The following is a 12,879-nucleotide window of genomic DNA, read 5'->3' as shown; positions in this document are numbered from 1 at the left end:
TTCAACTCCAGTTTCCTAACCGCTCTCCGCATATCCCTTGATTCCCCGAGAGACCAAAAAATCTGTCTATCCCAGCCTTAAATATATTAAACAATGATATATTCACAACCCTCTGCAGTAGAGAATTCCAAAGATTTGTCCAGATTATTGTGGACAGTCTCTGTCTCATCTCATTGAAGTCAGCCTTGCCTAAATCTAAAATCTTAGTAGTTGTTTCGAGTTTCTCCCTTTGAAACACTGCATTAAACTGGATCATATTATGATTGCTATTAGATAAATGTTCATGCACCATAAGGCTGTTAACTAAATTTGGCTCATTATTCATTACTAAATCTAATAAGGCATGCCCCCTTGTTGGTTCCAGGAAATATTGCAGCGGGAAACTATCCCGGACACACTCAAGAAATTCAAAATAAAAACAGAAAATGCTGGAAACGCTCAGCAGGTTATGCAGCGTCTGTGGAGAGAGAATATAGTTAGCATTTCAGGCCATTGACCTTTCACCATAACTGAAACATTAACTCTGTTCTCTCTCCATAGATGCTCCTGACCTGTTTTGCATTTCAGATTTCCAGCATTTGCAGTATTTTGCTTTTGTACATTTAAGAAACTCACTACCTTCCTGATCTTTCTGCTTGTCCCAATCTATAATGAAAGTTAAAATCCCCCATTAAAACAACTCTGCCTTTGCTACATACTTTCCTAATCTACAGCTCACAGTTGCTACTAGGGACACTACTACTAGAGAAAGTTGAGTTTTTGGAATCAGATGTGCATTGATCATTTTTGTTTCCTGTGTTTTGTAAAGGCTTCCATCTTTCCTTGCTTCCCTGGTCACTAACTGGAATCTATTGCAGAGGGTGTAGTAGTTGTAGCTTCTTGAGTTCTTGGGAGGATAGTTGTTTTCGCTGACTAAAAAGCCGTAGAAGTAACTAAAGGTGGTAAAGTGCTAACTTCTAAGAAAACAAAGTTGGGAGCGAAAAGCAAGCTTTGAATTGAATATAACTACACTCATATATAAGGAGGGATGGGGAGAGAATAAGGGAAAATGGGGAGGGAAGGAAGGAGCAATGGAAGGGTTGGAAGAAGGTGGGTAGGGCAGGGTGGGAGAAATGAAGGAGGTGAGGGGAGGAAGTGGGAGAAAATGAGGATGGAAGGGAAGAGGGGTTAAGTGGGAATGCTTAAATGGCCGCATCCAATTTGAACTATGCATTCAACCCATGTACCTACCCCACATCTTTCTTAGTTTTTCTCTTCCTCCCTTTCCTTCCTCCTGTTCCCCTTTCATCTTCTCCCTCCTTCCCCTTTCACTAATCCTATCTTCCTTTCTCCTTTCCCACATTCCTGCTCTCTCCTCCTTCCATCTCCCCTCTGTCATCTCCCCTTTGTCTTGTCCCATTCTTCTCCCCCACTCTTCCCATTCATCCTTATAACCTTTTCCTCCCCTCCTCCTCCCTTGCCTCATCCCTCCCTCTGCTTTTTAAAAATTCATTCACAGGATGTGGGCTTCGCTGGCTGAGGCAGCATTTATTGCCCATCCCTAGTTGCCCTTAAGAAGGTGGTGATGAGCTGCCTTCTTGAACCGTTGCAGTCCATGTGGTGTAGGTACACCCACAATGCTGTTAGGAAGAGAGTTCCAGGAGTTTGACCCAGCAACAGTGAAGGAATGGTGATATATTTCCGAGTTAGAATGGTGAGTGACTTGGAGGGGAACTTTCAGGTGGTGGTGTTCCCATCTATCTGCTGCCCTTGTCCTTCTAGATGGTAGTGGTCATGGGTTTGTAAGTTGCTGTCGAAGGAGCCTTGGTGAATTCCTGCAGTGCATCTTGTATATGGTACGCACTGCTGCCTCCATGCATCAGTCATGGAGGGAGTGAATGTTTGTGGATATGGTGCCAATCAAGTGGGCTGCTTTGTCCTGGATGATGTCAAGCTTCTTGAGTGTTGTGGGAGCTGCACTCATCCAGGCAAGTGGGGAGTATTCCATCACACTCCTGACTTGTGCCTTGTAGATGACTGACAGGCATTGGGGAGTCAGGAGGTGAGTTACTTGCTGCAAGATTCCTAGCCTCTGACCTGATGTTGTAGCCACAGTATTTATATGGCTGGTCCAGTTCAGTTTCTGGTCAATGGTAACCCCCAGGATGTTGATAGTGGGGGATTCAGTGATGATAATGCCATTGAACATCAAGGGGCCATGGTTAGGTTCTCTCTTGTTGGAGATGGTCATTCCCTGGCATTTGTGTGGCGCGAATATTACTTGCCACTTGTCAGCCCAAGCCTGGATACTGTCCAGGTCTCGCTGCATTTGGACATGGACTACTTCAGTATCTGAGGAATCATGAATGGTGCTGAATATTGTGCAATCATCAGCGAACATCTCACTTCTGACCTTATGGTGGAAGGAAGGTCAGTGATGAAGCAGCTGAAATGGTTGGGCTGAGGACACTACCCTGAGGAACTCCTACAGTGATGTCCTGGAACTGAGATGACTGACCTCCAGCAACCACAGCCATCTTCCTTTGTGCTATGTATGACTCCAACCAGCGGAGAGTTTTCCCCTTGATTCCCATTGACTCCAGTTTTGCTGGGGCTCCCTGATGCCACACTCAGTGAAATGCGGCCTTGATGTCAAGAGCAATCACTTTAATCTCACATTGGGAGTTCAGCTCTTTTGTCCATGTTTGAACCAAGGTGGTAATGAGGTCAGGAGCTAAGTGGCCCTGGCAGAACCCAAACTGGGCATCAGTGAGCAGGTTATTGTTAAGCAAGTGCCGCTTGATAGCACTGTTGATGACCCCTTCCATTACTTTACGGATGATCAAGAGTAGACTGATGGAGCAGTAATTGGCCAGATTGGATTTGTCCTGCTTTTTGTTTACAAGACAAACCTGGGCAATTTTCTACATAGCTGGGTGGATGCAAATTTTGTCGCCATACTGGAACAGCTTGGCTAGGGGCGTGGCAATTCTGGAGTATGATTGCCACAATATTGTCAGGACCCATAGTCTTTGCAGTATCCAGTGCCTGCAGCCAATTTCTTGATATCACATGGAGCGAATCGAATTGGCTGAAGACTGGTATCTCTGATGCTGGGGACCTCTGGAGGAAGCCGAGATGGATCATCCACTGGCTGAGGATTGTAGCAAATGCCTTGTCTTCTGCACTGATGTGCTGGACTCCCCCATCATTGAGGATAGGGATATTTGTGGATCCTCCTCCTCTAGTGAGTTGTTTAATTGTCCACCACCATTCATGACTGGATGTGGCAGGACTGCAGAGCTTAGATCTGATCCATTGGCTGTGGGATGGCTTAGCTCTGTCTATCACTTCCGGCTTATGGCTGTTTGGCAGTTAAGTAGTCCTGTGTTGTAGCTTCACCAGGTTGACACCTCATTTTAGGTATGCCTGGTGTTGCTCCCGGCATGCCCTCCTGCACTGTTCACTGAACCAGGATTGATCCCCTGGCTTGATGGTAAGGTAGAGTGGGGGATGTGCCTGGCCATGAGGTTACAGATTGTGTTCGAGTACAATTCTGCTGCTGCTGATGGCCCACAGCACCTCATGCATGCCCAGTCTTGAGTTGCTAGATCTGTTCAAAATCTATCCCATTTAGCACAATGGTAGTGGCACACAACACGATGGAGGGCATCCTCAATTTGAAAGAAGCGAAGACATAGTGGTTTTGTCGCTGGACTAGTAATTCAGAGACCCAGGGTAATGCTCTGGGGACCCAGGTTTGAATCCCACCATGGCAGATGGTGGAACTTGATTTCAATAAAAATCTGGAATTAAAAGTCTAATGATGACCATGAAACCATTGTCGATTGGTAAAAACCCATCTAGTTCACTAATGTCCTCCCTTTAGGGAAGGAAATCTGCCATCCTTACATGTGACTCCAGGCCCACATCAATGTGGTTGACTCTTAAAATGCCCTCTAGCAATAAATGCTGGCCTAGCCAGCGACGCCCATATCCCATCAATGAATAAAAAATAAAGTGGGACTTTGTCTCCACAATGACTGTGTAGTTGTCACTCCTACTGATTGTGTCATGGACAGATACGTCTCCAGCAGGCAGGGTGGTGAGGATAAGGTCAAGTATGTTTTTCCCGCTTGTTGGTTCCCTCACCATCTGCCACAGCTATGTCCTTTAGGACTCGGCCAGCTTGGTCAGTAGTGGTGCTACCGAGCCACTCTTGGTGATGGACATTGAAGTCCCCCACCCAGAGTACATCCTGCCACCCTCAGTGCTTCCTCCAATTGGTGTTCAACATGGAGGAGTATTGATTCATCAGCTGAGGGAGGGCAGTATGCGGTAACCAGCAGGAGGCTTCCTTGCCCATCTTTGACCTGATGCTTCATGGAGACTTCATGGGCTCCGGACTCAATGTTGAGGATTCCCAGGGAAACTCCCTCCCAACTGTATACCACTGTGCCTGTATATCACTGCTGGGTCTGTCCTGCCGGTGGGGCATTATCAGTAAGATATGATTCTATGAGGATGACTATGTCAGGCTGTTGCTTGAATAGTCTGTGAGACAGCTCTCCCAAATTTGGCACTAACCCCAGATGTTAGTAAGGAGGACTTTGCAGGGCTGAGTTTGCAGTTGTTTTTGCAGTGCCTAGGTCAATGCCGGGTGGTCCGTCTGGTTTTATTCCTTTTTTGAGGCTTTGTAGCGGTTTCATATAACTGAGTGGCTTCCTAAGCCATTTCAGAGAGCATTTTAAGAGTCAACCACATTGCTGTGGGTCTGGAGTCACATGTAGGCCAGGTGGTGGCATGATGGCAGATTTCCTTCCCTAAAGGACATTGGTGAACCAGATGGGTTTTTACAACAATTGACAATTGTTCCATGGTCATCATTAAACTCTTAATTCCAGATTTTTATTGGATTCAAATTCCACCATCTGCCGTGGTGGAATTCCACCCAGAGCTCCACCTCAGTGCATTACCCTGGGGCTCTGGATTACTATGGGCCCGCCATACCCAGAAACAATGCGGAGGCAGCCACAGGGGCTGCTGAGTGCCCATGCAGGTTGGTTAAAAGGCCCATCTTGGTGCTCTGGGACTTCATCCCAGTTATACTAAAAGCCCTCATCCCTCACACACAATTACCTCCCCACACACACCCCATCCATGCCAACTCATGCCTCCGCCACCAACCCCCACAGGCCCTCATACCCTCCATGCCAACCTATGCCTTTTTACCCACCTCCCATGGCTCCTCATAACCTTCATGCCAAACACCATGGCACTTTATAGCCTCTGCCAACTTAGTGCCACCTCATGCCAATCCATACCCCCACCCACCACCCTTTGCTCTTACAGCCTCCATGTCACTCACCCAGTACCCACCTAAGGGTGACCTCAGGAGCCATGCTGCGATGAAATAAAGTTCTACAGACTTCACTATATGAAACAACACACTTTTATTGATAAAAGCCCACTCAAGTACTTAATTCCTTATAAAATCAAACATTTGAATTCATAGCCCCATATCAAAGACAGCTAATCCCTTTATAATCACTTTGAGATGAGAATCAAATTATGAATTTATAGCCCCATCTCCTCGCAGTATGATGATGATAGGTTGTGGAAGCAGTCAAGCAGTACTAATACTATAATGATGGCTCTTAGACTTATGTCATCAAAAATCTATTGAAATTGCAAGCACCGATTTTTTTCAACGGAGGCACAGCAGGCTGTTTTTTTTCAAAATTTACAGAGCAGGGAATTTAAATGACTTGACAGCTTAACAGTTCCACAGCACATATCCAGCTTTTATGCACATTCATGTCTACACTTAACAATTCCAAAGCGTACCTGACCTCTCCAAAAGGGTACCTGACCTCGCCAAAGAACTTCAGTAGTTTGCGACCTTTTCCTCAAATTTGTAAAGCCCACAAGTTGTCTTTCAGAAACCAGGTGACAAAAATTGTTTCTGATTGAAGGCAGCTGCATTTTTAAATGTGCTGCTGTCTCTGTGAACCATGGATGTGTGAAATACGACCCCTCTCCACCCTCCGCCCCCTTTCCCCTCTGGTGAAAATGGTGGGTGCTGGATATGGGGGTGCAGGAGAGGGGGTAGGACTTCTGGATTCGGGGCTCCAGCGCCATTTTGGCTAAGCCACATAGCCCTTCCATTACTGTGAAAATTCAGGCCTCATTTTCCAACTCCCCTTCATTCCTCTTCCTTCACCATTCTCCTCCCCTTTCAATTATCATTTTTAAATTCTACATATAATTATAATTCCCTATTTGCAACAGCTTGGGAGATTGATTATCAATATAATAAAAACCTTATGTTTGCACTTTCTATTAACTTACCATTATAAATTTTTATATCCACATTAATGATAGAAACTGCCTATATAATGTCTGTTGTGTTGTAACTACATTGTCCTGGCCAGTGGTGGTGCTGCAATACTTTCACAAGTGACAAGTTTACTTAGGCAGTTTCCATCCTAAATGTGGACACATGAAATGATAACAGAAACGTAACAAAAATAATAATGCATGACTTTAAAATGGGGACAGAATTAAATCTACATGCCGGGTTCCAATTATCCTCTCTTAACCCTGTTTTATCTGAAGTTTTGATGCTTTGTCTTGATTCCCCATGTGCAACACTATTGAAAATCAAGATAGATAAGTCCCTACAAGTATCATAAATAGTTGGGAATATTTGGAATTTTCAGACCTCAATGGCCCACCATAACTTGGTCAGTAAAGCTGCAGAAATGCTGGAGAAATGATGTAAATACTGTTTAGTTTTTCCAGGATTCCTGTGGTTTGTCCCCTAAAGTTACAGTGGTCCAGCAGTAGAGCCCATACTGAAATTCACCCCCTTTAGCTAGTATCTGGGAAGTAAGATCAAATTCTAATTCTGAATTCCAAAGAATTGTGTTAAAAGTTTGGTTTGCACTATTCCGTTATGGCACTACATTGATTATTATAAGAAAATAAATCACAAATACCAGTTGTAGGGTCTGCATTGGTAGTAGGGCTCAGTTTAGTTGTAGAATTCATTTTAGTTGTAGTGGTCTGCTCAGTTGTGGGGCTCCGTTCAGTCGTAGTGCTCTGTTCAGTCGTAGTGCTCCGTTCAGTCGTAGTGCTCCGTTCAGTCGTTGTGCTCCGTTCAGTCGTAGTGCTCCGTTCAGTCGTAGTGCTCCGTTCAGTCGTAGGGCTTGGCATAGTTGTAGGGCTCAATGTGGTTGGTATAATAGAGCCACAGGAAACTGGTATAATTGCTTTAACAATCAGCTTAGGACTGAAATGCCCTGTCCTAGTGTAGTTGTGAAGAGCAGTTGGACTTTTTGATAAAGACCGATGACCATCACCAAAATTCCAACTATATGATTTGGCGGCATTTTTCAGATAATTGCTGGGATCATGAATTTTAACTTCAAAGACAACATTTAAGTCCTTGATGTAGACATTAGCAGTGGTATTACGATTGTTTTTTTGTGAAATACGCACATACGTTGGAATATGATCTGAAAAAAAAATGACAATGTCATTTATCCATTGCAAATTTAAGATCCTCATGATGTTTGTTTTGTGACAATTAACATTATTTGGAAAGAAGATTTCATTTAGCTATGCACAATTATTTTAGCTGCCAATACTTCTTCATTCCCTATCCTTTTAGCCTTGTCAAAGATTTTAATGGGCTGTAATGCTTTGTGAGACTCCCCAAAACTACCAAAACTTTGTTCTGTTATTGCAACAGTCTCCTTTAATTATTTATGTTCCTGTGGCTATAAGAGCAGGTCAAGAATCTGGGAATTCTGCAGGGAGTAACTCACCTCCTGACTCCCCAAAGCCTGTCCACCAGGCATGTCAGGAATGCAATGGAATGTTCCCAATTTGTCTGGATGCGTGCAGCTCCAACAATACTCAAGAAACTCGACACCACGACAAATCAGCCCACTTAATAGGAACCCCATATGCCACTCCTTCCACCATCGGCGCACCATGGCAGCAGTGTGACCTGAAATTATATCGCTATTCCTTCACCATTGCTGGGTCAAAATCCTAGAACTTCCTCCCTAACAGCATTGTGGGTGTACCTATACTATATGAACTGCAACAGTTCAAGAAGATGACACACCATCACCTTCTCAATTAGTGATGAGTGATAAATGCTGGTCTTACAAATGACACCCACAAGCGATGAACAAATATTAAAAAGGGCCGTCAATTCACTAACATCCATTTTACACTATTATCAAACATAAGTAGATGTAGGAGTATTTGGCCACTGGAGTCTGCTTCACCATTCAGTAAGATCGTTGCTAATCCTCTATCTCGACTCCATTTCCCCAGCTTTCTCCAAATCTGTTAATTCCCATAGTATCCAAAAATCTATCGATTCCTGTCTTGAATATTCTAAACAACAGAGCATCCATTCAGAATTCCAAAGATTCATACTTTGAGTGAAGAAATTTTTCCTCATCTCAGTGCTAAATGACCAACCCCATATTCTAACACCATCACCCCTAGTTTTAGGCTTCTCAACCAGGGGAAAAATCCTTCCATCATCTACCCTGTCAAGCCCCTTAAGAATTTTAATTGTTTCAATGAGATCACTTCTCATTCTTCTAAACTCTAGGAATTATTGGCCTAGTCTACTCAATCTCTTTGTTGCACTCCCTCTTCGGCAAATATATCCTTCCTCAGGTTAGTAGACCAATATTGTACACACCAGGTGAAGTACACACCCTGGATAAAATGTATGATTTGGCCCTGGACCAGTTTCCAGCTTCTTTATGATCATCACATGAGGCCTTAGACTGAAAGCTTTACGAAGCTCAATGAAATACAAGTAGGTCCTCTCGGGTCTTCAGAGCTCCACAATTTTGAATAAAACAATAGCTTGTTTTACACATTCTTCAAAAGAGCGAAGTCCAGCCTGCTCCTATTTTTGTTAGGTAACCAAAACATCTGAAACTATTGATCAATAGATAGATTATCCCAAACAAACTGACATTACAATCTCACCTGTAACTGTGTATGGACCACTTGCTGTTGCAATTGGGATGTATTTGTTTCGATGATGATCTCTTCGATAAACAAACACCACCATCATATGGTCACCAAGTGTGATGTTAGTTGTATTGATAGAGAGGGTCATACTGGATCGCCCAGTATTTTGATAGTATTGGCCTAAATTTTAAACAGATTTGTTTAGCAAAGTCTCTAAGGGGAGCTCTCCACATTTGAAAGATATCTTATTGTACCAACCTTGTGTGTGCCAAATATAAACAAAGTTCTTATGTCTCCAATCCATTTGTCTAGGAAAAGGATGACCATCTGGGAAGACATTACATTTGAAAAACTTGGTGCAGTTAAACCAACCATACTCATCAATCCAGGAAGTCCAGTTATACACATATTGACCAGGAAAGAATGAAGATGCTAGAAAATAAAACATGGCGTTAGTGACTTATACAGCTCATGTGGGAGTCAGATTTAAAAATTTGCCTACACCTTCCAATAAGTTATCATTATTAGATATTGAATATCTGCAACAAAATGCATGCTTGAGGCCCTAAAAGTTTCATTGCAACAGATCAGAAACATATTAACAGAGATTGGAAGGCTATTGTATACATCAGAATTATACTGTACCTCTGGTGAGTAAATTAACACTCTACTATAATTGCCAACTTCTATGTATAAACAATATGCTAAACAAACTGGAGGCTGCTCATTGATGACTACAACATACTGAAAAATAGGTCTATCACATTTTTAATGTTCATATTGCATTATTCCCAAATTTCTTGCACCTACCTAACCGACAACGTGGTGATAGCCATCTTAAAGTATATAATGATGACCTGTAAAACGTAATGCTCCTGACACATATACTGTTGGTCACCTTACTACATCCATTCTCATTATTTTTTTCAGAGAAGGTGACATGCCTCTGATTAGAGGGTTCCTATTTCTGAAGAGCCAATCAGCCTTCCAATTTCACGTGTGACTGAGATCTTATTTGCCAACATAGGAATGCCACAATAGTTACCCCGATTCATGGACCCATGCTGCCACTGCCATGAGAACTGAATGGCTAGCCACTACAAAAAAATCATAAGACCAAGGAGCTTCTCAATATGCTCTCGTGGGAGAACCTATTCCCATAATTGTGGGTGATTTTTTTTTTTGTTTATAGCTAAAGTTTCCTACTAAGTTTCAGCATTAACACAAAATTCTTTATCACTTCAATGTATAAGCAGCTGCTTCAACCAAGTTCAAGGCCTGCCCTCAATTAATGTTGATCCTATTTTGCTTTGGCTGACAATCTAAATTACTTAATTCACATGTATGTTATTAGCATCATTTGATTCAATTGTTTTGTCTCAGAGAAAAAATATCTCAAACTATTTGTAACAAAATCACAAATGGGAGTATTAAGAATGATTTTGTTACAAATAATGACATTTTCCCTCTTTGTGACTTGAGGTAACAAAGGACATTGAAGCTTTGTGCCCCAATTCATGTTGGTGCAGTGCATTGCTTAGCCAATGCATCAGGATCACCCTCATAATGATCCCCACATCCAGCTGATTACTAGATATACAGTTGAAAGAGTGTTCCTTTAAGAGTGAGGCATTTAGAATCTCTGCTGGAAGATCTTGCTGCTGAATTAGTTCTCAATAGACAAAATAATCAGATTGAACTATTCTACTAAGTACTTTTGAGCATTCACACTTTTATAAATTGTGTAATATCAGAAGGTAGTTAAAATAGGCATTGTTAGTCAGAGGGTTGGTTTTCAGTGATTCCTTCAGGATCTTGCCTCATGTGATCAGCTCCTGAAAACTATGGTCCAGATTTTGCTGGAGTAGGACATCTCACGGTGTACCTGTTGTTGCCCTGGGATTTAAGGATTAAGAACTAAACAGTGCAGGGACTGAGAAGGAGGTTGAATTTGAGTAGGTGAATTCAATGCCAAATCAGGTTCTGAAGAGTAATAGAGAGGGACAGAAAGAGATCGAAAGGAAAACTTAGGAAAAGGAGCAAGCCGTTTAGCCCCTCAAGCATGTTCCACCTTTCAATGAGATTGTGATTGATCTGCAACTCAATTCCACATCCCTGTCTTTGCCCCATAATTCCTTAGTACCTTTGATAACACAAATCTATCAATCTCAGATTTAAAGTTTACAATTGATCTAGCATCAGTTATCATTTATGGAAGAGTTCCAAACTTCTACCACCCTCTGCATCTGGAAGTGTTTCCTAATTTCACTCCTTAAGGTCTGATTCCAACTTTCAGACCTGGCCCCTTTAGTACTAGACTCCCCAACCGACATAGTTTCTTTCTATTTAACTGGTCCCTGACAGAATGTATGTGTTCTCTAACTGCCCGTAATCAGTATGTTTTGTATGGAGAGGGATGTGTCTTTTCTTAGCTTTGGAATGTGTATTCCAATTAAATAATTCAGCAGCAAGCTTTCGTGAGTTTAAAAATAAATGTTATTTATTTTCACACGCTTACCTTGAATTAACGTCAATCTCGCATGCTCAGTCTCATATACACACACACACACACACACATAGATTGGATACAGATAAAGATAGCACACTTTTACAGTTACAGTTAATTCAGCCTCTGATTTACGATTTCCGGTCTCCCACATGGCAGGCCTGTGGTTTCTTGAATGGATTCACTGATTTGTAGTTGAAGTGAGGGTCTTGTAAGGCAAAGGGCTCACAGCATTTTGTGAGGTTTCTTGTAGTCAAATATCTAGGAGGTTGATTCTCGGGTGAACTTTGAAACTGGAACAGGTTAAGCACTTTGGCTACTTGATGATTTGCAGCTAGTTTCAGAGTCTGGTTCTCAGACTGGCTGATGACTGATGGTTCTGCTGGGTCCTGGGGTAATAAGGGTGCAGTCCCTGAAACCAGTTTTGATCACATGACTACTGGGTTAACATTCTGAGGCCCACCCTATCTAGTTTGGGTGGAGGAGACCATTGTAATACAATGGGAAGTTGAGAATGGCCACTGAGTTTTAATCTTCCCTTTTGTCCAGTATGAAACATGGAAACAGGCAGTCTGGAACCCCCATAGTCATTAGATGTTGCCCCATCCTTAAGCAATGAAATCTATGAATTCCACAGATGGCTGTGAGGTATCTTCACTTATGTCCATATTTAATTAGGTATTTGCTGGAGACTTGATGCTGGCTGTAGTTCAAATGCCAAAAGTCACATAATTTGTGGCAGCCATCTTAACAGCTTGTTTGTGTCCAATTTTTCAAAGTCTTAACTTAAAGTGCATAATATGACATATCTGTCAAACCCTATCTTGAAAATTTTGATCAAATTAGCCTTAATCTTCCAAATTCCAAAGAATACAGCTTAGTCTGTGTAATCTTGCCTCATAATTTAATCCTTGGGGCGCAAGTATCGTTAGCCTATGCTGCATTCCCTCCATGGTCAATATATCCTTTCTAAAGTGTGGAATGCAGAATTTCTCACAGTACTCCAGGCGTGGTCTAACCTGGGCTTTGTATAGCTGAAGCAGGATTTTTACCTCCTTGTATTCTGTTCTTCTCTTTATAAAAGCCAGCATTCCATTAGCTGTTTTGATTATTTCCTGTACCAATAATTTATATTTTAACGATCTAAGTACTTAGATCTACAAATCCTTTTGGACCCCCACTGTTTCTAGCTTTTCACCATTTGGAAAGTACCCTGTTTTATATTTTTAGGTACATAGTGGACGATCAACTTGGCCTACCTTGAAAGCCATTTGCCACAGTTTTGGCCATCCACTTAATCTATCAATATCTCTGATTTTATGCTTTCATCTACACTGTTTAGAATGCTATCTATCTTTGTGTCATTGGCAAATTTGGATATG

The 12,879-nt window shown here is 42.2% G+C and overlaps 1 protein-coding gene and 1 long non-coding RNA gene across 3 annotated transcripts in view; one reads left to right on the top strand and one right to left on the bottom strand.

Moving 5' to 3' along the window:
• The window catches only part of gpnmb (glycoprotein (transmembrane) nmb), a 53,208-nt gene that overhangs the window by 30,452 nt on the left and 9,877 nt on the right, over positions 1-12,879 (bottom strand). For both annotated transcript variants that reach the window (XM_078538880.1, XM_078538879.1), the window contains exons 4-6: positions 9,250-9,423; positions 9,007-9,171; positions 6,981-7,499 (exon numbers count right to left, since the gene is read on the bottom strand). In XM_078538880.1, the coding sequence (XP_078395006.1) occupies positions 6,981-7,499; positions 9,007-9,171; positions 9,250-9,423 (858 nt within the window). The remainder of the gene's footprint in view (positions 1-6,980; positions 7,500-9,006; positions 9,172-9,249; positions 9,424-12,879) is intronic.
• On the top strand, positions 9,308-12,595 carry LOC144678879 (uncharacterized). The gene is made up of 2 exons (XR_013576202.1): positions 9,308-9,641; positions 9,922-12,595. It is a non-coding gene; the product is annotated as an uncharacterized LOC144678879 (long non-coding RNA).

Source organism: Cetorhinus maximus, chromosome 3 (assembly GCF_964194155.1).
Source record: "Cetorhinus maximus chromosome 3, sCetMax3.hap1.1, whole genome shotgun sequence".
NCBI classification, from domain to species: Eukaryota; Metazoa; Chordata; class Chondrichthyes; order Lamniformes; family Cetorhinidae; genus Cetorhinus; species Cetorhinus maximus.
Note: the sequence above shows the minus strand (reverse complement) of the source record. Positions and strands in the feature narration are given on the sequence as shown.